This window comes from Jaculus jaculus, chromosome 6, assembly GCF_020740685.1.
Source record: "Jaculus jaculus isolate mJacJac1 chromosome 6, mJacJac1.mat.Y.cur, whole genome shotgun sequence".
Taxonomy (NCBI): domain Eukaryota; kingdom Metazoa; phylum Chordata; class Mammalia; order Rodentia; family Dipodidae; genus Jaculus; species Jaculus jaculus.
The window spans coordinates 3,670,064-3,697,764 of record NC_059107.1 but is presented as its reverse complement, the minus strand read 5'-3'; the positions used below and the strand labels follow the sequence as shown (position 1 = coordinate 3,697,764).

The window sequence follows — 27,701 nt, the reverse complement described above, 5'->3', positions numbered from 1 at the left end:
TCCCTTAACCACTTACGTTTCCTGAGGCCCCGAACCCTTGGGTTCTCATCCAGGGAGAGGGGGACCCCTTGAGAAGGAAGTGCTCTTTCCCACTCTGCTCCCTCGCCATCCGTAGCCTCAGAAAGTTAAACTGGTTCCATCAGAGTTATAAACCATGATTTCATTTGTTGAGTAAAATATCATGAAATGCCTCTGCTGTTAGATTATACATATATTTTATTTTATAATGAGTTATAAATATATAAATACTTTAAAAATGAAGCCACTCAGTCATAAATTAAGACATCGCACTCCCACACTGTGAATATTTCTTTTGCATGATCGCTTTTAGGTTTTCCAAGAAGTTCTTCAGAGTCCTCTGTGTAGATTCATTCACAGGACAGTTTCTCTGCAAGAAAAAAACATTTCATTGCTTGCATCAGTAAGCACCCGTGTCTTGCTACAGAGGCCCATCTGCTTGGTAAAGCCGACTTGGGCACTCTGTAGGACGGTCATCTAGCTCGGCTGGACATCTGGGCCAGGAGGTGGGCCGTGTTGGTCTGCGAGGCGGCGCGGGGCCCCTCTTCTCGGAGCTCCCTGCAGGCACCCCGCCGCAGCTCAGGGCAGGCACAGCATCCTCTCTGTCCTTCTGGGGACTCTGCGGGTGTCCTCACCCTCCTGGGGGAGCCCACCTCGTGGACTCTGCCCCGGGCCACATCTCTGCTCACGGGCCCAGCCCCCCTGCCCCACGACCGCTGCCTGGATCTTTCTTCGGGGCCCCACGGTGACTGGACTGCGTATTTCGTGTTTGTTTCTTCTCCCTGGAGGCGGGGCTCTGCCTTTGCCTCGAGCGACCGCTGGCCAGGCAGCGAGCGGAGAAACGGAACCCCGGCCCCTGCCTGAGCCCCCCTCGCCCGCTGCGCAGCGCTCACCGTCGGGGCCAGGCGGGAAATGGTCCTGTAGAGTCCTCGCAGGCTGGCGAGAAGGTGGCACTGCTGGTGGCGGATCAGGCACCGGGTGGCCGCCCCGTGCGGCTGGTAGAACTGCCGGAGCACCCCCGCGGCCCTGCACAGGGCCTCGCTGTCCGACGCGCTCTGCGAGGGAGGGCGAGGCCGGAGGCCCGTGAGCACCGGAGCCGCTCCCGGCCCTGAAGCGGGGTTTGCTCCGTCTGCCTAGCGGATCTGTGTTCGAGGGCTCCCGGGGCACCAGGCCTGAAGACGGCTGTCAGCTGTCCCCGTACCCAGCCTAGCAGCCACCTGCAAATGCAGTGGCCTCTCCAGAAACTGCGGGTTTCTGTTTCCCTGCAGGGCTTCGCTAAAGGGGTACCCGAGAGAACCCCCCCCAAGCTAAGCGGATAGCAGAGTGGGGACCGCCTTCTCAGTGGCGGTGGCTGTGTCTCTATCCCCTGGGGGCTCCCTCTCCCCTCTGTCCAATATGCGCTCTCGGCCAAATGCTGTCCCCACCCCTGCAAGGGCCGAGCGTCCACTGTGTCCTGGACGCCTGCGCTGCTTGCTGGGCAGATGACCGCCCTCCTTGCTAGCCACACGCCGTGTGATCAAGTTGACCGTGCAAGGGAGGAATAAGGCGCTTCCCTTGGACAGAGCCCGTGGGACAGGGTTCCCAGCGGTCTACCCTAGGGAGCAGGGGAGGCCCCTGGGAGAGGGTGTTTTTGACTTAGGCCTTGGAGAGAGCCTCTCACTCACTGGCAGACAGAGAGGACGTGGGACCGTGGCAGGACCGGGAGCTCTGAGCTTACATGGGAGAGCACTCTGCCTGGGAGCCTGGGAGAGACATGGTGTCCCAGGCCATCCAGGCTGCTAACACACGGGCGTGCAGCCCCGGTGTTCCAGTTTCAGCCCAGCCTGTGTCTCCAGTCCCAGCCAGGATGTGTCTGAAGCCCTCTGCAGGCCAGTTTTAACCCAGGACTCATCAGAAAGGCAATTCTCAGACACCATCTTACACCCATTAAGTCAGAATTGCAGCGACAAAATCACCCGGGAACTGACAGGAGAAACACTGTCCAAGCAGGGTGACAAGATCCCCGGGAACCGGACAGAAACATTGGCCAGGCAGCTCTTAGGGTCTTACAGTTATCCTTTTTTTTCTATCAAAGTAAATTTAACAGAAATGAATTCACTTATCCCATCATATAGAGATAACTATGCTGCTAGTACTTCAATGAGTACAGAGGTGGTGGGACAGGAGATGAGTACAGAGGTGGTGGGAATTGGAGGTGAGTACAGAGGTGGTGGGACAGGAGATGAGTACAGAGGTGGTGGGAATAGGAGGTGAGCACAGAGGTGGTGGGAATAGGAGATGAGTACAGAGGTGGTGGGAATAGGAGGTGAGCACAGAGGTGGTGGGAATAGGAGGTGAGCATAGAGGTGGTGGGAATAGGAAGTGAGAACAGAGGTGGTGGGGACAGGAAGGGATTATGACCAAAATCACATTGTGTGCATGTATGAAAATCATTGGTAAACTGTTCTTACAATGTTTTAGTAAGTATCATCCTGGGGGTGTAACTCAGTGGTAGAGCACTTGCCTTGGCCTAGTTTCAATCCCTAGTACCAGGGATAAATCTCTTACTAGGTTTTGTTTTGTTTTTATTTTTGAGGTGAATCTTGCTCTAGCCCAGGTTGACCTGGAGTTTATTCTGTAGTCTCAGGCTGGTTTTGAACTCACAACGTTCCTCCTACCTCTGCCTCCTGAGTGCTGGGATTAGAGGTGTGCACCACCATGCCCGGCCCCTTACTAGTTTGTTTTTTTTTAGACAGGGTCTTGGTATGTAGCCTAGACTTGCCTGAAACTCGTGATCCCCTGCTTTCGTCTTACAAATGCTGGGATTAAAGGCACAGAACACCATGCCCAGCGTCCCACATTGCTTCCACATAATTTGTCCTCAAATAGGGGTTAGTTATTAATACTGTTTCGTAAACTTTTCACACTTAACAGGCCACAGGGATTTCCTCAAGTTATTAAACTGAGAAGGCATGGACATCCACTTGCCCACTGCGTGTTTGTACCTTAATTAACCAGCCCCTGGTTGTAGCAGATTTGTGCTTCGTGGTTAACACGGCAGTGAGTAATCTGGTGTTTGTTGCGATACTGGGGATAGAAGCCGGAGCTCTGCGTACACCAAGCAGGCAAGTGCTGCACCCCTGAACTACACCCCCAGTCTGTGTTCACCTTTCACTTCTAAGGACTAAAGTCTAGAAGTACAGATGCTATTTTAAAGCTTTTCAGAGAAATCTGGAAGCCTCTAGAGGCACCAGAATTGCAGGCTTAGAGTCATGAAGACCCAGAGCGGGCTGATGGAAGGACAGTTGGAGAACTGGCTGAGAGCCCCCACTCCCTGACTCGAGCTGGAAGTGTGAAATGCGCCAGGGTGCCAGGGCTCTGGTATTTGTGGGCAAGTGGAAGGACAAGTGAAAGGCGCATACCCTTATGTCTGCCAAGAGAACTCTGCTGATCTTTCCATCAAAACCCAATGATATGCTTCTGAAATTTGGCTTAGAGTCTGAAAATTAAACTGCCTGATCATTCTAACCAGTATATAGCTACATAACATAGCTCAAAAAAATTTTTTTTAAAGGTAGGGCCTCATGCTAGCCTAGGATGATCTGAAATTCACTCTGTAGTCTCAGGCTGGCCTCAAATTCACAGTGATGGTCCTACCCTTGGCCTCTGAGTGCTGGGATTAAAGGCATGCACCACCATGCCTGGCTCTAAAAGTTTTAAAAATTATTATTATTATTATTATTATTATTATTATTATTATTTATTTGAGAGAGACAGAGTCAGACAGAGGGAGAGAGAAAGAGAGAGAGGGAGGGAGGGAGGGAGAGAATGGGTGCGCTAGGGCACCCAGCCACTGCAAACAAACTGCAGATGCATGTGCCATCTTGTGTATCTGGCTTACATGGGACCTGGATAATCAAATCTGGGTCCTTAGGTTTTGCAGGCAAGTGCCTTAACTGCTAAGCCATCACTCCAGCCCTCCAAAAAAGTATTTTAAAAAGACTTTCTTTTCTTGGCTGGAGACAAAGGACCCAGGTTTGATTCTCCAGGTCCCATGTAAGCCAGATACACAAGTTGGCACATGCGTCTGGAGTTCGTTCGCAGTGCTAGAGATTCTAGTGCCCCCCCACTCTCTCTCCCTCATTCTCTCCCTCTGTCTCTAATAAATACATTTTTTAAATAATTAATATTTTTTGCAAGGTCTCAATCTAGCTCAGGTTGATCTGAAACTCACTCTGTAGCCCAGGCTGGCCTTGAACTCACAGACATGCTCCTATCTCAGCCTCCCAGTCTGCGCCACCACACCCGGCCTAAAGGACTTTCTAAAAGTAATTAAGATGAAGATAGAATTGAAAAGAGCACCATCTGGGAAAACTTCAAAAGATCTAGTCTGAAAGGCAGCTTTAATCAAAACCTTAAAATTTTAGTTCCATTAAGTTTACCGCCACAGACAATAACATCCTACTCCTGGCTTTTGGCCTGGGGGCACCCACCTGCCTATGTAGGTGTTGTGCCCAAGGGCTGTGGCCATGGCTCAGGAGAGCACTGTGACACCCAACAGACTTAGTACCTCAGAACTGCTCAAGAGACTCAAAAGACGGTCCTACGCCCCCACCACAGGCGAGTCTGTGGCTCACAAGAATGACAGAAAATGGCCACCTGGGAGGGGTTGTGGGCAGTGATGTCTTCTCAGCCTCCATCACCTCTTGACCAGCCTTGTTTAAGGCCGTGAAATGCTTCGTCCTCTTGCTATTGCATCTCCTTGTGACTTGGCCCATGTCTAGTAAGCCAGGGCTCTAGACGAGAGAACCCTTTAAAGCCAGACAGGGGTAGCTTGAGGCTCAGCGTAGCCCTCTGAGTACCCACAGCCTCCAGATGCATTGGCTCCATACCAAATGTGCCCTCCAAAGCCCGTCACCGAGCTTGTTCTCGTCCTTCACTCTTGAGACAGCCTTCCTTCATCAACACCCAGGCGGTGCCTGCGGCACCTGGGGTTTCCCCCTGGCAGCCACCAAGGGCACCGTACTACCCGATTGGACGAACTGGGATGTTTAATGCCCAAAAGAGATAAATATATTGGATTTGAGAAAGGCAGTCACCTTAGGAAGTGGAAAGAAGAACCTTTTCCTCCCTCCATCCTGCTTTTGTGTTCTTTTGAAAATAGCAACCTCGGGGCTGGAGGAAGGCTTATCAGTTAAGGTGCTTGCTAGCAAAGGCAAAGGACCTGGGTTCAGTTCTCCAGGGCCCACAGCCAGATGCACGAGGTGATGCATGCATCTGGAGTTCGTTTGCTGGAGGCACTGGTGCACCCATTCTCTTTCTATCTGACCCCCTCTCTCTGCTTCTTTCTCATAAATAAATAAATACTCAGAAAACACTATGCTGAATGTGTATAGGAATTTTTAAAATTTATATTATAAAAAACTAAAATAACAACCTCAGGCTGAAGGGAAGGCTTAGCAGTTAAGGCGCTTGTTAGCAAAGCTAAAGGACACAGATTCAATTCCTCACGACCTATGTAAGCCAGATGCACAAGGTGGCACATGTGTCTGGAGTTTGGTTTCAGTGGCTTGGAGGCCCTGATGTGCCCAATCTCTCTCTCTATTTTCCTCTCTCTTTCTCTCCCCAATAAATAAATAAAAATTGTAAAGAAAGAAAAAAAAAAGGAGAGAGGAGCCAGAATGGGGGTGAGGGTGGGAGCGAGGCCAGCCAGATTTTCTAGAAATAGCCCACAGTAGCTGCCCTCCGGTGTGGAGTCATGGAGGGCTTGGTGATGTCTAGCTACTAGCCTGCTTACAGCCATGGCTCCTCCACGGCCAGTCTGTACTGGGGTTCTACGGCCCTACACGAACACTTCCCACTAGCTATCCAGAGCTGGCTTCTAGTCCACCTTCACCCTGCCTTCAGAATCACTTCGTGTCTTCACTGAGAAAAGGGACCCCAAGATGTGTGAGGACTTCCCAGAGGCCGCACAGCCAGGGAATGGCAGAACTGGGCTGGAACCAAAGGATCTCACCTGCACACCCTCTGGACCTCCGAGCATGCTGGTCCCTGCTCTGGGCTACACTAATGCAGCAGCCTCAGGGGGACTCAGCCTCTAGTGGACACCATGTGGGCTGAAAGGCCTTATAGACAGAACATACATTTAAAGACACACATACAAACACATCCAAGCATGGTGGTTCATGTCTGTAATCCTAGCATTCAGGAGACAGAGGCAGGAGGATTGCTAATATTGTGAGGCTATCCTGGTCTAAATAGCAAGTCTTGAGCTTGCTAGGGTTACACTAGTGAGACCTTGTCTAAAATCAAAGAAAAATAAAGTAAGGTATCTGTGAATACACACACACAAACACACCTACATGCACCCATGCATATTTGCCCTTCAGAAACTCATCCTGCACCAGGCTCTGGGATAATCTTGAAGGAAATGAAGTGATGCAGATAAAACCTGAGGCACCGTGGGCTTCCATTTGTTCCCAGCCTCGGTGCCGGCTGTCACCTCCACCCCTCGGGGCTTCGCTCGCCTCCTGCACGTGGGAAGCGGGTGGTTGGGAGTCCACTGGTAAGTGGAGACCTCCGGGCTTTCATTCTCAGTTGTGTGTTTCCATGAAAACAGGAACTGAAGTGCACAAAGCGATTGATAGGGCTCTAGTCATGTGTTTTGTCAGAGAGACAATGCCCTATCAACGGTCACATCTGTCCCCTCCCACCACAGATGGAGTGTGGGGGAGGCAGGAAGGCAGAATCAGGGATGGTGGAACAAGGTCCTCAGGATGGTCCTGGACCCGACTGGAGGGGACTTTGGCAGGACAGAGTGAACTAAGGGTCTCTGGACACCCAGCTGGCTGCTAGTCGCCCAGGCTATGTCTGAGAAGGGGCTCTGGTGCCGCCTTCCCCATCGCTGGGGGACGTCGCTCAGACAAAGCAAAAGCTCCCACAACCTGAATCTCCGCATCTGCTTCTGGTGAGAGGATTTGGCTTTTTAGAAATGTATGGGCCAAACAAAACAAAACAAAAAATCCTCTCATTTAACAGTTATTAACTGAGGCTGGGCATGGTGGCACACGCCTTTAATCCCAGCACTTGGGAGGCAGAGGTAGGAGGATCACTGTGAGTTCGAGGCCACCCTGAGACTACATAGTGAATTCCAGGTCAGCCCGGGCTACAGTGAGACCCTACCTCGAAAAACCAAAACAAACAGTTATTTACTGAGCAGATCCTGTGTTCAGGCACTAAGGCAAGGCCGGGTAGAACAGGGAAGAGCCTGTCTTGGGCCAGGACAAATCCTGGCTTTTGGTGACAGGTCTTTTAACCCAGGCGAAACCAGAAACCCAAACACACTGATGAGTAAGGTCAGCATTCTCACTGTGCGAAAACTTAACACCTTATACTCGCTTTGGGCCTGCTTGGTTTCCATGAAAGAAGTTTCTTATTCAAACATGTGGGTGGCCCTCCTCCCCCCAAAGTCCCAACCTGTGTGTCAGAAGGGCGGCTCCTTACCTTGGAATCTGTGAGGATGGGTGCCACAGTCATCTCCGTGCATGGAGTCTTGACACAGGTAAGAATTAAGAAAGAAAAAGAGTTAACCCAAGTGGGACAGAGAAATATTTGATTCACTTTTCGTTCCTTGGGTAAACCTCCTACAGCTCCCTAGAGGGAAGCAGATGGGTCTCAAAAAGCCTCGTCCTGGCCCGGCATGGTGACGTGCACCTCTAATCCCAGCACACGGGGTGCAGAGGTGGGAGGATCGCTGTCAGTTCCAGGCCAGCGTGAGACTACAGAGTGAATTTCCAGGTCAGCCTGGGCTAAAGCGAGACCCCACCTCAAACAAAAACAAAATAAAAAGTTTCGCCTCAACCACCAGCCACCGCCTTCTTCAGCGGCCCCAGTTGTCACAGCCGGGAAGTGCGGCAGCATCACCCCGACATCTGGAGAGATGATGCTAGATAAGGTACTCACCTTTTCTTCTAAGAGCGAGGTCAGAGTCTGGACAATCTCCCCTAAGACTCTGTTGCACCCACGTACGGAGTTGCCAGGGCATACCAGCAGGCAGAGCAAGGTGGCAACCAGCTGGGGGGCAAGACCCATCAAGAGACCTCGTATTGTCAGCGACAACGCGAAGACAATGAGTTTATCAGGAGACACTAACAATGCACTTCTGACGAAGATATCTCTATATATAGATTTGAAATTGCTGAAACGGAGGGAAAATAAGTTTACATTGGAAATTTTGGTTATACCAGATTGTCAGTCATTTGGGGCCAATCAGCACCTCTCTTCCAGGAGAAAAAATGCCTCAGAGAGACAGGTAAACTGAAATCAGACCCACTGGAAAATGAAACCTTTTTTAAAAATCTACTACAAAGTTCCAGCATAGGAAATTACACCATAATTTGCTCTTTAGATTAATCTTATCAGCTGGGGGGGGGGGGGTTGCTGCTGGCTTGGGCTTTGCGTAGAAAGCAGAGGCCACAGGTGTCGTGTTTGCTAATGCCACCCTTCTGGGGGAAGACAGAGGAACATCAAGGAATTTTGACTTGTTAGCGCTTTGGCCTGGCTTCCAGGCACGGGAGGCATCCTGGAAACCGTCCTGTCATGGGAAAGCTGATTGGAGCTCTCCTCTGGTGCTGGAGAGTGACAGGATGGTGTGGGTCCCCGCCTCTGCTAGTTTGGCTCTTCTCGCAAGCTGCTGTCCTCAGAGGACAGGTAACATGGGTGGGACCTATTCCGGGGTCCAGCAGGTCTCACCAGTAAGGAGGCCCCAGGCAAGGTTGAAGGTTGTCATCCCGCCCCTCCCCCAACACACCCAAGGCTATGGGAATGGCTCCTTTTTTAAGTGAATTTAATAATTTTTTTTATTTTTTATTTATTTGAGAGAGAGAGAGAGAAAGAGACAGACAGAGAATGGGCTCAACAGGGCCTCCAGCCACTGCAAATGAACTGCAGATGCACGCACCCCTATGTGCACCTGGCTTACGTGGATCCTGGGGTTTGAACGTGGGTCCTTTGGCTTTGCAGTCAAGTGTCTTAACCGCTAAGCCACCTGTCCAGCCCTTAAGTGAATTTACACATGTTCTCAGCTCATCAGGAAAAATCTCACCAACTCACTGACAAGTTCCCCGCCAGTGCCCCCACCCACCCTGCTGTGGAGCCCTGGTGAGGCGCCTCGTTCGTGCCTCACCCTGTCACTGAACGCACGGGTGTGCCATTCGCCTGGACGTAGAGGTCCCCGGTCAGAGTTCCTTCCCCTCTCTCGCATCCTCCGCGGAAAGGAAAGGACCCTGCCTGTGCGTCCCCGCCCGGGCCGGGCCCCTTGCTCTGGAGGCATCCCTCCCTATGCTGGCTCCCTTTAGACATTATCTAGAAATGGTGTTGCTAAGGTTGTTCCTGCACTTCAGACAAAAACTATGATATACAAACCTTCCTTATAATTTTTCTCATTCTTTCTCTCTCTTAAATAATTAAAAATAAAATATTTTTTAAAAAGAAAGAGTAAGAGCAAGACAGGGGAGGGAGGGAGGGAGAACTGACACACCAGGGCCCCCGGCCACTGTACCCTAACCCTGGACACGTGCACCTGTGCAAACTTGCATGCCAGCGTCACATCGTGCGTCTGGCTGACATGGGAACTAGAGTGTCCAATGTGGGTTCTATGGCTTCACAGGCAAGAGCCTTAACTGCTAAGCCATCTCTCCAGCCCCAGAGAGGGAAAAAGAGAGAGAGAGAGAGAGAAAATGGGCATGCCAGGGCCTCTATCCACTGCAAATGAACTCCAGACACATGCGCCACCTTGTGCATCTGGTTTATGTGGTACTGGGGGATTGAACCTGAGTCCTTTGGCTTCATAGGTAAGCACTTTAATCACTAAACCACCTCTCCAGCCCACAGATGCTTTTTTTTTTTTTTTTTTTTTTTTTTTTTTTGGTTTTTCAAGGTAGGGTCTCACTCTAGCCCAGGCTGACCTGGAATTCACTAAGGAGTCTCAGCATGGCCTCAAACTCACTGTGATCCTCCTTCCTCTGCCTTCCGAGTGCCAGGATTAAAGGTGTGCACCACCACGCCTGGCCACAAATACATTTTTTTAAATTTTTTTTTATTATTTATTTATTTGAGAGCAACAGACACAGAGAGAAAGACAGATAGAGGGAGAGAGAGAGAATGGGCGTGCCAGGGCTTCCAGCCTCTGCAAACAAACTCCAGACTCGTGCGCCCCCTTGTGCATCTGGCTAACATGGGACCTGGGGAACTGAGCCTCGAACCGGGGTCCTTAGGCTTCACAGGCAAGCGCTTAACCACTAAGCCATCTCTCCAGCCCCACAAATACATTTTTAACATTTGAGCAATGTTATCTTTCAGGCACTGGTGACAGTGGCTAAATTCTTTTCTTCCAGGGATGTATAGCCATTGGTTCCAAAGCCAGGACAAAGGCCCGACCTCCGTTGCGTCCACCTGGCTCTTCGCTGCGCAGGTGGAAGCTGTGGGAAGCACGTGTGGGCGGATCTTCCGGAACAGGCGTCTCTTCAGCCCGCGGCAAAGCCTCCCGTGGGGTGAAGCAGGCAGAAGGGGTATGAAAGCAGGAGCTGGCTGGGTCCTGCTAAGCAGGCTCTCTAGGAAAAGCAGGGACACAGAGGGACAAAGAGGGGGAGGGCCAGGTCCCCAGAGTGTCCAACCGGCAAAGGAAGAGCCAGCTGTTCACGGATTCTGTTTTCCTGACCACCACTAAGGGTCAGACCTGGGCTTGAAGCTCTGTGGGCAAAGATGATGAGCCAGAAAAAAGTATACATGTATAATGGGGGAGCAATTTGTTCAGAAGCAGAATACAGCTTGTCTACTTGTTTCGATGGTTGGATGAGGCCAGGGAAGAGCAGATGAATTTTCCCAGACAACAGGAAGTGACCCAAAAGTCCTCTCAACGACCAGAAGAAGATGGGCCACCTTTCCCACAGGGACAACCGTGTGTGGCGGTGTGGATGGGACTGGCCAGGCGGAGGTCGGTGAGGCGGGCTGTCTGCACCGTCCGGAACAAAGTAGAGCAGCGGCCAGCCTGCAGGAGGTGGCGCAGCAGCCGGACGGGATGCTGAGGCCGTGCTGGGCTCTCCGTGTCGGCCACAGGCCCTTCCCCGCCCCGGGAGAGCCGAGAACCAGCACGCGCCGCCGGAGCCCACTAGACGGGCCACCTCCTGCCCGCGGCCACCGGCCCAACACAACTCCAGGTCACCGCTTCAGGAATGCCACAGCTCGCCCCCTTTGGGCGTCTGTGAGCAGCAGGTGGAGATCGGGGAGGAGGGCTGCGCACGTGTCACTCCATCTGTCTGTCACAGTGCACGTGGCTGAGTGTGTGCACTCTGCGTTCCCATGACTTGTCAGTCCTGCCTGCTCTGGGTCCTTCCCATGTGGCCTTGGGCACACCCGCAGTCTCATCCAAGAACTGGGGTGACAGTTCTATCTGTCTTGTGAGGTTTTTTGGAGGAACAAATAAGTTGGAGTTTAAGCCAATAAGAAAAAAGGTTGAAGTACTTAAGCTGGGGAGGTGGGCCGCCCAGCAAAGCGCTTGCTACGCCAGCCTGAGGCCAATGTCCAACTCCTCCTCCTTCTGTCCAAAGCTCTTTGGAGGCAGGTGATCAGGAGCAGCCCAGCCTTCCGCGTCTCGGGCACAGGACTGACAGGGGGGCTTGCTCCCCAGGCCTGGCTGGAGGGCTCCCTAGAACCCCGGCTGTCCCGGCCGCCCCCAGCCCAGCTGGGCAGAGCCCGGCCTCACTGTCCCGGCGGTCGGGCCGGGAGAGGACCGGTTCCCAGTTCCTCACAGGCTGCAAGGTGGGAAGAGGTGGTTTCCACAGCGAGCCAGGGCAGCACGTGGCAGGCCGGGCGCCGGCGAGAGAAAGCCAGGCCTCCGGAGGGAGGGTGACGGAGGACACCGGCTAGAAGCTGTGGTGGTCCTGAACAGAGAAGCTGGTGTGGCCGGGATGTGATAGTGTGAGGAGCCCCATGGCCTTGGGCTGTTCCACAGCAGTTTAGGGGGGCACCTAACAGCCGGAGTGGGCTACCCCGAATCCGAGCTCTGCTCCCCGGGGCTCGTGCAAGCTTGGAAAAGCTCTGCTATCCAATGTCTCTTCTCTGTGAATGGACCTAATAATAGGGGAGTGGGAGGACTGAGTGAGGCAATGAATATCCAGCGCGTGGTATGCTGTCTGGCCCATAAAAAAAAATCAACACCTAAGCATAAAAACAGCCATAAAGGGCTGGGCATGGTGGCGCAGGCCTTTAATCCCAGTACTCAGAGGAGCACTGTGAGTTCGAGGCCACCCTGAGACACATAGTGAATTCCAGGTCAGCCTGGACTAGCGTGAAACCCTACCTTGAAAACCCCAAAAATAAAATAAAATAAAAACCACCAAAACAGCTGTGGCGGCCTCACCGGTAGCAGTGGCCGCAGCAGCTGGAGTTGGGTGGCTGAGTGGGGAGGGCAGGAGAGGAGTCAGTGGCAGCTCCCAGGTTTCTGCTCCAGATGCAGAGAGCTTCCTCCCCAAGAGAAGGTGGGTCCGGAGGCGAGAGGTGAGCTGTGGGGCTGGGGGAATGAAGAACCAAGGGTGCCCTGGCTCTGAGCCAGGAGAAGTGTCCAGGGATGTAGAGGGGGATTGTAGGGGAAGACAAGAGACAAAAAGCAGCCGGCCACTCTCCAGCCATGCCGGAAGATGGGCAGGTAGCCTGACCAGGGCCCTGTGTGTCAAGAAGCAGAGGTGAGCGGTCCACAGCGGCGAGGCGAGGCCAGGGCAGATGCATCACTTCAGCTGCATGGAGTGACGCAATGGTGAGTGGTGACATCAGACAGATGTCTTAAGAGCAGGCTTGGGACAGGGTGGACTGGAAGGAAGCAGACCAAATGGAACCTGTGATGTGGCTGGCATTGCTGGAGAGGATGAGGTGTGACGGGTGAGAGCTGCAAGGGGGTCAAAGTGGGGTTCATGATTCTGCCTTGGAATACACGCAAACATAGGGCTTCCTCAGCTCACGAAAACCTCACAAGACACCCCTAGTCAAACCCCATCCCCAGCCCAGATATAATGTCAATGTCAGTTGTGAGGGTGGGAGTGAGGATGGCACAGAAGTGGCCATTGACTGCTAGCTCTTTTTTTAAAATTTTTGTTTTTATTTTTATTTGAAAGCGACAGAGAGAGAAAGAAGCAGATAGAGAGAGAGAATGGGCACGCCAGGGCTTCCAGCCACTGCAAACGAACTCCAGACACGTGCGCCCCCTTGTGCATCTGGCTAATGTGGGTCCTGGGGAATGGAGCCTCGAGCCGGGGTCCTTAGGCTTCATAGGCAAGCGCTTAACCGCTAAGCCGTCTCTCCAGCCCGACTGCTAACTCTTAAGAGTGGATAATGGATGACTGGGAGTAACTTCTGTGTTTGAAATTTTCTGTAGTACAAAATTAAAAAAACTGATGTGGCGTAGAGAGATTAGCTCAGTGGCGGAGCACTTGCCTAGCATGTAAGAGGCAAGGAGTTTAATCCCCATTACTGCAAAAGGAAAAAAAAAAATGTAGATAGGAGAAGTTTGAGGCCAGCCTGGGACTACAGAGTGAGTTCCAGGCCAGCCTGGGTTAGAGAAAACCCTGCCTCAAATAGGAAAAAAAAATGTATGTGAATGGTAAATTTAAGTACATATGACATTTATTCATTAAAATGTTCCATGCAGACTGGAGAGATGGCTTAGTGGTTAAGGCACTTGCCCACGAAGCCTAAGGCCCCAAGTTTGATTCCCCAGTACCCATGTAAGCCAGATGCTTACCCTGGTGTGCTCATTCTCTCTCTCTTTCTAGCTAACTAATACAAACAAAATATTTTAATTGTTCATGCCTGTTTAACAATTATATATTTATATCTATAATTTGCAGTACATATGTTTATGTAACCCCTATAAATTATAAGTACATAAGCCTACACATGAATTGTACAATTGTACACATACTCTCTAGAATGGAATGGATCACTTCTCACTTCCAGGGCCGTGTCTGTCCCCCTTTCCCACGTGGGCGTCTTCAAGAGCCTGGTCGTCTAGTCTCACCCTGGAGCCACTCGTTCCTCACCTTGCCCAGTAGCCAGAATGGCTCTCTTAAAACTTGAGTCAGGAGGCTAGAGAGATGGGCACTTGCTTGAAAGCCTAATAACCTAGTCTTTAAGTTTTCTAACTTTTATTTTTATTTATTTATTAGAGATACAAGAAGAGAAAGAGAGAGAGGGAGAGAATGGGTGCTTCAGGGCCTCCAGCTGCTGCAAATGAACTCCAGATGCCACCTTGTGCATCTGGCCTATGTGGGACCTGGAAAATCAAACCTGGGTCCTTAGGCTTCACAGGCAAGAGCCTTAACAGCTAAGCCATCTATCTCTCCAGCCCAGGACCCAGTTTTGATTACCCACCACCTACGTGAAACTAGATGTGCCTGTGTATGCATCTGGAATTTCTTTATTTTCTTTCTTTCTTTTCTTTTTTTTTTTTTTTTTGGTTTTGGTTTTTCAAGGTAGGGTCTCACTCTGGTCCAGGCTGACCTGGAATTAACTCTGTCATCTCAGGGTGGCCTTGAACTCATGGCAATCCTCCTACCTCTGCCTTCTGAGTGCTGGGATTAAAGGCGTGCACCACCATGCCCGGCTGTTGGAGTTTCTTTACAGTTGATAGAGGCATCTGTTCTCTTTCTCTCTCTCTCTCTCTCCATGAAAAAAAACAAAAACAAAAACAAAAAACTTGGGCTAGATAGATGGCTTAGTGGTTAAGGCACTTGCTTGTGAAGCCTAAGGACCCAGGTTGGACTCCCAAGAACCCATGTAAGCCAGATGCACATAGTGGCACATGCATCTGGAGTTTATGTGCAGCTGCTAGAGGCCCTAGCATGCCCATTCTCTCCCTCTCCCATAAATAAATAGAAATAAAATATTAAAAAGGCATATGCTATTTAAAAAGACAAAACTTGAGTCAGATATGGCCTGCACTAGGAGGCCTGGAGTGTCTCTGAGGATCCTTACCCACTCCATTTGAGCCAATTAGGCCCCTTCCCCCCCCTTTCTTAATTTACTCGTTCCCTACCTTCCTTCCTTTCTTCCCTCTCTCCTTCCCTCCTTCCTTTCTTTCTCTTTCTCTCTTTCTTTGCCTCTTTCCTTCTTTCTTTCTTTCCTTCCTTCCTTCCTTCCTTTCTCTCGACAGGGTTTCATGTGGCCCAGGCAGACTCTGACTAGCTATGTAGCATAGCAAAGGCTGGCCTTGAACTCCTGCTCCTCCTGCCCTCACCTCCCAAGTTCAGGGACGTCAGGTGTGAGCCACCCCACTGGACAAGCAAGTCTCTCGAGCAGAAGGGCAGCCCCAGCTGTCTGTGGTCCAGGCTTTGGCCCTTGCAGAGCCGTCCACCCCGATGCTTTTCCTCCTGTATGCACCGTCTTGTCTCCTCCATGGCCTTCAGGGCCACCAACATCCCTGAGCTTTTAGCTGTGCCCACAATGGCTTCCCAGCCCCTAGAATGGTGCAGTGCACTATTATGGAATGAACAAAGCTCTGAGACTTGGCCCAAATAACACTGGAAGTCAAGGACACAGTGGCACTTGAAACCAGAGTTGATTTTACCCAGAAGTTCTTGCCCTGAGCTCCTGGCTGTACGTTCTGCCTGTGTCCCCAAGAGGGCAAGCTAAGGGACCCAGCACAGACCCTGAGGTGACTCCGTCCAAGGGACCTACATCTAAGGAGGAGGGGCCAGAGGAGCCAGGGCTGACCCCAGACTGGGCTTGTGCGCAGGGACTGTGTAGGTCATGGCCTTCTCTCTTCCTTGAGGAGCAGCTGGAAGTCTGTCTCCAGACACAGAAAGAAGCTGGGTGAAGTTAACAGGTAGTTTTCATCTGTCCCCAGGGCTCCAGTGTTACATCACCCTCAGAGCTGAACAAGTTGCCCACCTTGCCCCATCACCCATCCATGGCTTCCCTACTTCACAAGCCATGTGAAGAAGGCCCTGGGAAGAGGGCGCCCTCTGCCCTCATCTCTTTGCAACTAAAGCTGAAGGCCGCAGAGTGCCTGCGAGGGACGTGGGTCTTCTAACCAGACTGTGAGCTGCGGCTCAGCCACCTAGGCTCTGCAGCTCACCACCTAGGCTCTGCAGGAACTGGCTTGTTTGTTTGTTTTGTTTTTTGTTTTTTGAGGTAGGGTCTCACTCTGGTCCAGGCTGACCTGGAATTAACTATGTAGTCTCAGGATGGCCTCGAACTCACGGCGATCCTCCTACCTCTGCCTCCTGAGTGCTGGGATTAAAGGTGTGCACCACCACACCCAGCTCATTTGCTTTTTAAAAAGTATTTTATTTATTTATTTGAGAGCGAGAGAAAAAGAGAGAGAGAGAGAGAGAGAGAGAGAATGGGTGCTCCTTGACCTCCAGCCACTGCAAATGAACTCCAGACACATGCACCACCTTGTGCATCTGGCTTCTGAGGGTATTGGGGAATCGAACCTGGGTCCTTAGGCTTTGCAGGTAAACACCTTGTGGTGGTTTGATTCAGGTGTCCCCCATAAACTTAGGTGACCTGAATGCTAGGTTCCCAGCTGATGGATATTTGGGAATTAATGCCTCCTGGAGGGAGTGTATTGTTGGGGGCGGGCTAATAGGCTTTATAGCCAGTTTCCTCATGCCAGTGTTTGGCACACCCTTCTGTTGCTGTGGTCCACCTTACGTTGGCCAGGGGGTGATGTCCACCCTCTGCTCATGCCATCGTTCTCCCCTGCCATCATGGAGCTTCCCCTCGAGCCTGTAAGCCAAAATAAATCTCTTTTTCCCAGAAGCTGCTTTTGGTTGGGTGATTTCTACCAGCAATGCGAACCGGACTGCAACACACCTTAACTGCTAAGCCATCTCTCCAGCCCTCATTTTGCTTTACTACATTTAAATTTATCTTTCTCCTTCCACAGGGAAAATAGAAGAAGCAGAGATTAGAAGAAAGGAGAATGGGTAAGTGGGAACTCTCCCCGCCCCCCCCACACCCATGTAGGGTCACTGGAGTTTCTCTGGTGTGGGCCTGGGCTGGGCCGGGCCAGGCACAATGGATATTCTGGTCAGAGCGCTCAACAACTACAGGCCTACAGGGGCCACTAGGGCTGGCGTGGGCTGACACCCCATGAGGGCTTCAGGAACAGCTATGTGGCCCCTGCACACTAGTCCGCAGTGATACACGGAGCAGAGATGACCAGATTCACCGGACCACACAGCACCCCGGGCAGGGCAGGGCTGGGGACATATCTGAGCCACTCCGTGACAGAATCACTTTCCACAAGAGAAGGCACCGTGGAGGGGAAGGGACAGAGCGACAGAAAGTGAGGCAGAACGTTGAAAACCGCTTCTGGGATTTTGAATGGCTTCCTCCCGGGCCTCCCTCGCTGCCGAGAAATCTGTTGATCTGGGAAAGTTCGTTGCAAACCATGTGCTCTGTCACTTTTGGGTGGAGCTGAGAAATGAATGGAGATAATGAGGCCTTGTGACTTTTACTTTTTCAGAGGAAGAGAGGGCAGTATGAGGAGGGAGCGTCTGACAATGGACACAACCCCAGTCCTGCGGGTCCAAAGGCAAGGCTAACCCACTACCAGGCTGTCCCTGGCTGGGAGGTCCCATGAGCGTGTGGCCAGCCTCTGCCCACCCCTTTCTTAGAAGGGAGGCGTCGAGCTGTTACCACTGACCAACTAACGGGAGAGGCAGAGCAGAAGGGCTCTCTCCCATGATCATGAGCCAGATATGATAAGCCGGTGACTTGATAAGCCCCAGCTTCTAGCTGTCCCTTGGCACAAGAGGACTGATGCACGACTCCTCAGTGTCCTGAGCAGCTCAGGGACAGCCTCAGAGAAACCCTGGGACTGTTTTCATATGTATTTATATATATGTATTTATTTATTTATATTTATTTATTTATTATATTTATTATATATATATTTAATATATGTGTACTTATTATTTTTATATATGTATTTATCATATATATATATATATATTTATTTATTTTCAAGCACAGAAAGATAAAAGAGAAACAGAGAATGGGTGTGCCAGGGCCTCCAGCCATTGCAAACAGACTCCAAATGCATGCATCTGGCTTTATGTGGGTACTGGGGAATCAAACCCGGGTGGTTGGGCTTTGCAGGAAAGTGCCTTAACCATTGAGCCATCTCTACCCACGTGTGGGGAGTGTTTTCTGACACCTGGGTTCACAGGCAGAGGTGTTTGCTGCTGAGTTCACTGGAAAGCGTGTGTCTCACTTTTCCTTTGGGGCCCAGTCCCTCTCGTTGAACCCCGGGTCTGGGGTGCCGAGAGGCTGGCATCCTGCATCCCGGCCACCCCGCCTCCCCCTCACCTGGCAACTCTCCGGTTCCTCCTGGCTGGGCCCTGTCGGGGTTCGCCTTGTGTGCGGGACAAGGCTGCTCCTATGGTGAGCGGAAGCTCCCCGCAGACAGCCCCAGGGCCAGGCCCACCCGCGATGCCCCCAAACCTTCCTGCTGCCGTCTATTCGTTTTTCCCTGTGTCTTCTTTCGTTCCTTCCCGGCCAGACCACCCCCTCCTATCACCAACAGCAGCTTGGCTCTGCGGCTGTGTCCAGCGGCTGGTGCCCTGGAGGACCCTGGGTGCCCCGCCCTGGTCTGCAGGTCTCAGAAGTCGAGGGACCGAGGCTGTGGCGAGCTGTGGACCCCTAGTGGTAGGGTCTGGCATAGCGCTGTCTGTCCAACGCGAGGACAGAGACTCTTCCAGTGCAATTCCACCGGAGGCCCTCCACAATAAATGCCCTTCAAAAATTCCTAAGGGGGCCCGGAGAGATGGCTTACTGGTGAAGGCGTTTGCCTGCAAAGCCAAAAGGATCTTCTTGGTTTGATTCCCCAGGACCCATGTAAACCAGATGCACAAGGTGGCCCATGCTTCTGGAGTTCGTTTTGCAGTGGCCAGAGGCCCTGGCACATCCATTCTCTCCCTGTCTATCTCTCTTTGTATGTCTGTCTTTTTTCATCTCTTGCTTGCTCAAATATATATATTTAAATATATAAATTAAATATAAATTAAATATATATATATATATTTAATTCCTAAGGGGGACTGGAGAGATGACTCAATGATTAAAGGTGCTTGCTGGCAAAGCTTGACATCCCAGGTTCAATGCCCCAGTACCCATATAAGTCCAGATGCACAAAGTGGCTCATGTGTCTGGACTTCGTTTGCAATGGCAAGAAGCCCTGGTGAGCCCACAGTAACTCTGCCTCCCTCCCTCTCTTTCTCTTTCCCTCTATGCTCACAAACAAATAAAAATATTTTTTTTAATCCTAAAGGAGCTGGCTGTGGTGGTAATCCCAGCACTTGGGAGGCCAAGGTAGGAGGATTGCTGTGAGTTCAAGGCCCGCCTGAGACTACATCATGAATACCAGGTTAGCCTGTGTAAGAGTGAGAGGGAGACCCTTCCTCAAAAGAAAAGTACTAAAGGAAAAATAAAGTAGGGTTTAGCACTTAAGGCACATGCCTGCGAAGTCTAAGGACCCAGGTTCAATTCTCCTGGTCCCACATAAGCCAGCTGCACATGGAGGTGCCTGTGTCTGGAGGTCGTTTGCAGTGGCAGTAGCTGGAGGCCCTGGCGCACCCATTCTCATTCTCTCTCTCTCTCTCTCTAATAAATAAATAAACAAGAATAAAATCTTAAAAAAAAAATAAAGCTGGGCATGGTGGCGCACACCTTTAATCCCAGCACTGGGGAGACAGACGTACCAAGATCTCTGTGAGTTCCAGGCCAGCCTAGGACTACAAAGTGAGTTCCAGGTCAGCCTGGACAAGAGTGAGTCCCTACCTCAAAAACAACAAAAACAAACATTTTTTTTTAAATTCCTAAAGAACCCTCCCCCAGGCAGCCGCTGACCAGGAGGCCTCCAGGGGCATTGCAGTGGAAGAGCCACTGGCCTCACTTGGGCAGTCAGGCCAGTGTCTTGGTCGGGAGAGGACCTGGCCAGAGGTGATGCTGCCTAAGGATGCATTGCCCAGATCTGAAAACAAATCCATGGGGCGGGGGAGACAGCTCAGTCAGGAAAGTGCTCGCAAGCATGAGGACTTGAGTTCAGATCCCCAATACCCTCTGAAAAAGCGAGAGGAAGTGACACGTGTTATAATCCTATGACTGGGGAGGCTGGGACAGGAGGAAGCCAGCATTTGCTGACTGGCTTGTCTGGGTGAATTGGTGGGTCATGGGTTCTGCGAGACCCTGCCACCAAAAAAAAAAAAAAAAAAGGTGGAGAGTGATTGAGGAAGACAATGATCATTGTCATTGATCTCTGACCTCCACGGGCATGCACACACCCATGCGCATGTACCCGCAGCCCTCCTCCATGTATGCTCACATGCATATGAGCATGCGTGCACACATACGTGCATTCACGTCACACACATACACAAAATGGTATCATTTAAAAACACCCTCCCAGCTAAAACCCTAGACCGTGAGTGGAGACAGAAGCTGAGATCAGCGCCATTCCCCTGTCCGTGACTCTCTAGCCTCTCTCCCTCCCGGTGGAGCTCCAGCTCCCTCTGCACCCTTCAGAGCTCCTCCTGCTGCTAAGCCAGGCATGGATGCTATCAATGCCTTGTGATCACAAGTCCAGATGCGACGCCTGCGCTCCTCAGCAAATGCAGTGGGGCACGTGTGCGGAACCCTCTCTGTGCCACTGAAAGCTGGTTCTGCCCTGTTCTGCACACTCCGCGGCCCTCCCCAGGGTCTCTGCCCTGCGCAGCAGCCGGGCTCCAGCACCACTGGCTTGGCTCTTCCAGTCCCTCCTGGGTGGCTATGGAGCCAGGAAGGGGGACCGATTCCCGAGCAGCCAGCCAAGTTCTGTCATTGCTCAGATGACAAGTGACCGTGAGCTCTGGGGCACCTGGGCGGGTCATGGTGAGTTTGAGAGTGGGCCTTGACAGCCCGCTACCTGCCGCAGAGCTGCCCCTCTTCCTGCTCTGGGCACCTCCGAAGATGCTGGCATGGCTTTGGCTGGCACCTGCAGATGCTGTTGGTTCCAGCAAGGGAAGTTCAGAGCGAGCTGCTGTGAGGTGCAGTTTGCCAGGGCCTCAGCCCGGGGCTGCCCACTGTGGCCTCCCACTCCCGCCCGGTCGGCAGCCGCACATGTCCTGGTTCACGGAGGGGCGACGGTGCCCTCACGATCGAGAAGGTCCAGAAATTCAATGCGCTGTTCTCAGAAAGTAAGTAGTGGTCTAATGCGGAAGAGGTGGCGGAAAGAATGTAAGAGCCAAAGGAAGGGTAGGACTCCTTACAACATGCTCCTCCAGACACAAAATGGCCTGGATGCCCATGACCTCACAGTGCCTGACACTCCCTACACAAGACCATCATAAGAGGAGGAGAAGATCATGACATCAAAATAAAAGAGAGACTGATTGAGATGGGAAGGGGATAAGATGGAGAATAGGGTTTCAAAGGGGAAAGGAGGGGCAGGTAGGGTATTACCATGGGATATTTTGTATTATCATGGAAAATGTTAATAAAAATTGAGAAAAAAAAAAGTAAGTAGTGAACTTTCTGTCAGCACACGGCATATCCACACAGGCTGACAACACTATTCTGGAGAGAAAGTACACATTCTGGCAAACGCAGGTGGCCTTAAAAATTTTTTTTTTTTATTGACAGCTTCTATACTTACAGACAATAAACTATGATATTTTCCTTCCCCTTTCACTCCCTTCACAACTCTGCTCTCCATCACCTGTAGCTGCTGAGCCCTCTCTCCAGCCCTGCAGGTGACCTTTGAGAGACAGTGGGAATGAGGGTGGACTTTGGAGTTGGAATGAATTTTGGGGTCAAACTCTGATTTTGCTCCTTTTTTTTTTTTTGTATGTGTGTCTGTGCATGTGGAGGTTGGGGGTTGATGTTAGATGCCTTTCTCAATTACTTTAAAAAATATATTATTTTGAGCAGGGCATGGTGGCACACACTTTTAATCTCAGCACTCAAGAGGCAGAAGTAGGAGGATCGCTGTGAGTTCAAGGCCAGCCTGAGAATACAGAGTGAATTCCAGGTCAGCCTGATCTAGAGTGAGACCCCACCTCAAAAAATCAAAAACTGTAAGCCGGGTATGGTGGTGCACCCCTTAAATCCCAGCACTTCAGAGGCAGAAGTAGGAGAATCACTGTCAGTTCAAGGCCACCCTGAGACTACAAAATCCCAGGTCAGCCTGAGCTACAGTGAGACATTACTTCAGAAAACAAACAAAAAAAAGGGGGTGCTGGAGAGATGGCTTAGCGGTTAAGAAGCTTGCCTGCAAAGCCTGAGCACCCAGGTTGCATTCCCCAGGACCCACATAAACCAGATCCACAAGGTGGCGCATAAATCTGGAGTTTGTGGCTAGAGGACCTGGCGTGTCTAGTCTCTTTATCTGCCTCCCTCCCCAACCCTCTGACAAATAAATAAATATTTTTTAAAAGGAGAGTGAGAGAATGAATGCTGCAAACAAACTCCAGACACATGTGCCACTCTGTACACCTGGTACTACATGGGTGCTGGGTGCTGGGGAATCGAACCTAAGTTGTTAGGCTCTTCAGGCAAGTGCCTGAACTGCTAAGCCATCTCTCTAGCACCTCAATCACTCTTTATCTGATTTTCTTTCTTTTTTTGTTTCTGTTTTTCGAGGTAGGTTCTCGCTGTAGCCCAGGCTGACCTGGAATTCACTCTGTAGTCTCTGGGTGGCCTCGAACTCACAGCGATCCTCCTACCTGTGCCTCCTGTGCTGGGATTAAAGGCGTGCGCCACCACGCCCGGCTTAATCTTATTTTCTTGAGACAGGGTCCCTTACTGAATCTGGAACTCACCAGTTTGGTTAGACGAGCTAGCCCACAAGCTCTGGGGAGTCTTCTCCCTCTCCGTCCCCAGGGCTGGGACTGCAGGCATGGGGGACCACGCCCCGCTTCTCTATGGGCGCTGGGGATGGGCCTGACGCCCCGTGCTTGCGCAATAAGTGCTCTACCCACTGAGCATCCCAGCCCTGGTTTTGCTCCTTACTGGCATGCGACCTTGGACAAGTTGCCTGCTCTTGGACCTCAGAGCCTGCTTGTGCCTGGGACTGGTGAGGGGCATGCAAGAGTGTGTGGCTGGTACAGACAGAGCTGGCCAGTCACTAGGAGATTCCCACGCGGTCCTCGCCTGCCCCAGATGTCGTCACGGAACCCCGCCATCGTGGCCCGAGCTTCCTCCGCTTGTAGCCGGCAGTGGGCAGGAGGGTTCCTGCCCTGAGGGTTCACGTCTAGCTTTCGGCCCGGCCCCTCCTACGGGGAGCCTGCCTCCCACACGCAGAGCGCCCCATCTTGAGACCACAGACCAGCATCCCCAAGGGCCAAAATAAAGCAAGCAAGCACAAACGGGCTGGTCCGCCACCGTCTTTATTTCTGGTTTCCAGTTTGAGAGTCAATGAGAGCTCTCCAAGTACCATCTCTACCATATATCATTAACCCTTTGCTAACACATTTAATACTTAACTTTAAATATGAGGACAAAAACAATAAATTACTCCATAGCTGAGGGTTGGCTGCTGGCTGGTGGACAAGAGTGCTGTCCTCTGTCCTGCTGCCTGCCTTGGATGAGGCCCAGAGATCCCCAGTGAGGTAGAGTTCTGTGCACAGTACTTGTTGCTGGGGACACGGGATCCTGTTGCTTCGGTGCTGGAGCCCCAAGTCTTGGGGCTCAGATAGCAACCGTCTCCTCACCCCAGCACTGACAAACACATTTAAATAACACACAACCATAATAAATAAAACCAAGGAGAAAGGTGCCCAAGCTGCTCTCTGCTTCAGTTGCCCTGCGTGAAGTGGGTCCCTCTCTTGCCACAGGGTGGCACCCACTGTAATGCTACCGTTCGCTCTAGAGAGGGGGCACGTGTGGGTCGTGTCTTCTGCCCTGGTCTCTCCGGCCTGGAGTCCTGGGCACAGGGCAGGTAGCACAGGCTGAGGTCTAAACTAAGGCAATGTCACCCCTCCCCACCCATCCTCCCTGGCTCCCCAAGAAACGTCTGACACGAAAAGGAAAAGTCGGATCTGCAGCTGGAATCTCCACGGGCCTCTCTGTGTCTCACGCTTCAGTTTGGGTTGCGGAAAAGTTTCCGTGAGTACTGGAGGAGGGTCTTGATGAACTGGGCCACTTCGATTTTTGTGTCTGGTAAGCTGGAACCCTGTGGGCACGACAGAGACCAGCGTGTTCCCGGGGTGCCAGAGGCGAGGATGACCAGCCAGGGGCTTTCCTGGGACTGTCACAAGCGGCCTGCACAAAAGTCCCTTCCGGGAGGAGGGTACTTAATAACTTGATATTGTATATATGTAAGTACAATGATTGTGATGGGGAGGTAATATGATGGAGAGTGGAATTTCAAAGGGGAAAGTGAGGGGGGGAGGGAGGGAATTAACATGGGATTTTTTTTTTATAATCATGGAAAATGCTAATAATAATAATTTTTTTTAAAGTCCCTTCCGGGTAGGTACTGCTGTTGCCCCTGTTCCACAGAGGTGGAAACTGAGGCTCAGATAGGAGGTAGGAGCCCTGGAGCCCAGGACCTGTATTTCCCAAAGGCTAGGGGTCCCTGCTGCCACAGTAAGCCCTGGCTTGAGTAGACCCCAGGCCTTATTCTCCTGGAGCTCCCAGGGGAACGCAGGCCAGCAGGGATGGGTGCTGGCGGGGGGCAATGTCGGAGGGCCTCACCCCAGCCGAGGCCTTGTGAGTGCACAGTCCCCTCAGCATCCTCTGGGTCTTGAGAATGGCACTGCAGCCAGAGACGTTGGCCAGGGACTCCAGGGCGGCGCAGTACTGGGAAGGAAAGGCGTGCGTTAGTCTGGGCGGGCCGGCGCCTGGTCAGGCGGGGAGAGTGAGAGGCAGGTCTAGATCGGGAGGAGGGTGGGGGGTAGCTCTGGGAAGTGATTGTTTGAAGCAGGGTCTCATTCTGTAGCCCAGGCTCCCCTGGAACCCACTATGTAGACCTGAAACACATAGCAATCCCCCTGCCTCTGCCTCCCAAGTGCTGAAATGCCACGCACAAGCCACCACACCCGGCTGGGAGGCTTAGGTGGAAAAGCCCCAGCTGCGTGAGTGGGGCTTGGGGGAGGGGAAGCCCAAGATTTACAAGCCCCCCCACCCCGCCACCCTGCCCCAGCCACCCAGGGTCCTTACCCCGCCGGCTGTGAGGTCTGCGCTCCACACCATGCTGTTGTTGCACAGGGGAGCCTGAGGAGACAAAGGGACCAGGCGTGAGGAGCCGAGTCCCCGGGAGGGGTCCCGACCTGCCCAGGCCAGGCGACCTGCATTGGGTCCGCACAGAGCACTAGGTGGCGGTGACGCAGAGCTGAGAAGGAAACTGAGTGACAGCTGGAAAAGGAGCAGCCTTATGCGAAGCTCAAAGCTCACTGTATGTAGCCAGGGCAGGAAGCCGGGGCCTGTGGGGAAGGCCCGAGCAGGGTTAGGTGAGGGAGGATGGGCTCAGGCTGCTGTTGGCCAGGACCAATCACACGGGGGTGGTGAGGGCCTGGCATTATCAAGTCCTTGCCTTCTAGAGTGGCAGTGCATTCGGCACACAGTCACGCCACGTGAGCCAGGCCTGGCTTGTAGCTGATGCCCTGTTGGTTAACCTCCCTGAGCCCGCCATGCCCGGGTCCAGATGTGCTGATGGGGTTGAAGTGACAAGCTTCCAGGACCAGCACTGGCAGTAACCAGTGCCCAGCTATCGCAAGCTGGCTCCCAGTGAGGGGAAGAGCTGAGGAGATAGAGTCCTGCCGTCAAATGGCCGTAGCTGACATGCCATGCACAGCAGCCACATGATGGCCCCAGGGGTCCAGGTGGCAGGCGCCACATGATTCTAGGGGACTGCTGACCCCTGCCTACCCTCATCTGTGCAGGGGTGCTGAGCAGGAGCTGGCAAAGGAGGGCCAGACCAGGGGAGCAGATGCCCCCTAGAGATACCGTCACCTCCTTCAGAGCTCCATCCATACTGCTGCACCCCTAGACTGAATTGTCTTCTTTCCTCATGAGCCCCCCAGTTCCCAAGGCAACCTGCCCCAGGCCCTGTGAGAGACCTCGGCCGAGTCCAACTCACCTTCTGGTCTTGTGTGATGTTGACCAGCTCCTCGATGAGCTCTCTGAGGGCCACCAGAGGTGGCACTGAGCATGGCACGGGGCCTGGGGCGGTGAGGTCACCAAAGCAGGCGAGAGCGAGGACCGCAGTCACCCAGAGCGCCATGAAGCCCAGAGCCACCAGGAGGACCCAAGGATGGACGTGCTGTGGGCTGGCCTGAGCGGAGTGGCTGGTGGCCCCATCCTCTGGCAGCAGCTTTTATAGTCCCCAGTGGTGACGCCCTCGCCCTGGCCTCCGCTTTGTCGGGTATTATCTGCAAACCACATCTTTACTCATCTTGATTTTTCACTTTTTGGAAAATCCAGTGCCGTATAAAGGAAAAAGTTTGATTTTGTGGATTTATTGAGAAGGGTCTAGGAAAGTTTGCAACATCTGAGCGGCTACTTCCAGGTTGTCAAGAGGCCCTAAGAGCAATGCCAGCTCCAGCGGAGTTACCTGGAGACTCTTCAGAGCCCAAAAAGCAGGCCCAATACTGAGCTCATGTCCCTAGACCAGACCCCTTCAGGTCACCGAAAGTGTCAGGCAGCCTTGGGGGCATTGTGGCTGTGACCAACCTACTAGTTATGACAATGTGGAAGTTTTATCATTTTCAGTGAGTGAGTGTCTTGTTTTCTTTTTTGGTTTTTCGAGGTAGGGTCTCACTCTAGCCCAGGCTGACCTGAAATTCACTCTGTAGTCTCAAAGTGGCCTCGAACTCATGGCCATCCTCCTACCTCTGCCTCCCTAGTGCTGGGATTAAAGGTGTGTGCCACCACGCCCGGCTGAGTGAGTGCCTTAATTTAGCAAAGTAAAGCTTGCTTTGGACACAGGATTCACATGGGATCAAGGGAGTGAACGAAGCTCCCGTCTGTCTGCAGATTCCCCCTTGGCCCCACATGGGATGCAAGTTCAGATGCACAAGGCTTCAGTGAAATGGCCAGCCAGCCCAGGGGCTCCTGGACTTTCATGCTTAAAATTGTTTCCATGCTAGCTTTGGTCATGGGCAGCTTGGACACCAGGGCCTATCCAGGTCATTGCGCTAGGACACTCTCATGGGACCAGGCTGGCAGCAGGGTGCTCTAGCCTCAGCCCAGGTCAGAGCAGGGCAACTGGGACTTGGTACCACCCCATATGCATTCCCCCGCCCCCAGTCTCTGCTGGAACAGCCTCTGTCTGCCAGGATCTCAAATTTCCCATATTGGTATGACTGAAGAACAGCTCCTGAGCCTGTCCAGGGCCAGGAGTAGCCCACCCTGAGGGATGCTGGCAGGTGGTCTTTCCCTGACTCCTCATTTCCAGAAACCTCCACTGCAGAGAGGCCACAACATTTGCCTATTAAATGCTGATGTCAAGATTGCACCGAGATCCACTTCCTCCCCTAGCCCAGCGCCCGCCCCTCTAGGCCCCCTCTCTGTTCAGTGAGGCTCAACCTCCTTATAAGGGTCCTCCTTATAAGATGCCAAGCCTCTTGTCTCCAGCTCAGGTTTACCAGCTCAACTACTGGTCCTGACATCAAAGGAAGCCCACCCCTGACCCTCAGGCTCTCCACACCCTCCGGCTCAGGGCTTGC

At 52.3% G+C, this 27,701-nt stretch overlaps 2 protein-coding genes across 2 annotated transcripts; both read right to left on the bottom strand.

Annotated features, from left to right (window-relative positions):
* Positions 1–268: 268 nt before the first annotated feature.
* Il4 (interleukin 4) lies at positions 269–8,088 on the bottom strand. The gene is made up of 4 exons (XM_045151645.1): positions 7,960–8,088; positions 7,501–7,548; positions 912–1,073; positions 269–388 (listed from the first exon to the last, which is right to left on the bottom strand). The coding sequence occupies exons 1-4, from the start codon at positions 8,086–8,088 to the stop codon at positions 278–280; spliced, it is 450 nt and encodes a 149-aa protein (XP_045007580.1). The 3' UTR covers positions 269–277.
* Positions 8,089–24,112: 16,024 nt separating this feature from the next.
* Positions 24,113–26,287, bottom strand: Il13 (interleukin 13). The gene is made up of 4 exons (XM_004666573.3): positions 26,114–26,287; positions 25,195–25,248; positions 24,730–24,834; positions 24,113–24,205 (listed from the first exon to the last, which is right to left on the bottom strand). The coding sequence occupies exons 1-4, from the start codon at positions 26,255–26,257 to the stop codon at positions 24,113–24,115; spliced, it is 396 nt and encodes a 131-aa protein (XP_004666630.3). The 5' UTR covers positions 26,258–26,287.
* Between the last annotated feature and the right edge of the window lie 1,414 nt (positions 26,288–27,701).

Bases quoted from the DNA above. Each gene is read 5' to 3' on its own strand.
- Il4 (XM_045151645.1), bottom strand. From the start codon at position 8,088: ATGGGTCTTGCCCCCCAGCTGGTTGCCACCTTGCTCTGCCTGCTGGTA. The intron at 7,549-7,959 runs GTGAGTACCTTA...ACCTGTGTCAAG, and splicing joins CCTCGCTCTTAGAAGAAAAG to ACTCCATGCACGGAGATGAC. The intron at 1,074-7,500 runs GTAAGGAGCCGC...CCTCCCTCGCAG, and splicing joins CCATCCTCACAGATTCCAAG to AGCGCGTCGGACAGCGAGGC.
- Il13 (XM_004666573.3), bottom strand. From the start codon at position 26,257: ATGGCGCTCTGGGTGACTGCGGTCCTCGCTCTCGCCTGCTTTGGTGAC. The intron at 25,249-26,113 runs GTGAGTTGGACT...TTGTCTCCTCAG, and splicing joins ACATCACACAAGACCAGAAG to GCTCCCCTGTGCAACAACAG. The intron at 24,206-24,729 runs GTGAGGCCCTCC...TCGTGCCCACAG, and splicing joins CTCACAAGGCCTCGGCTGGG to GGTTCCAGCTTACCAGACAC.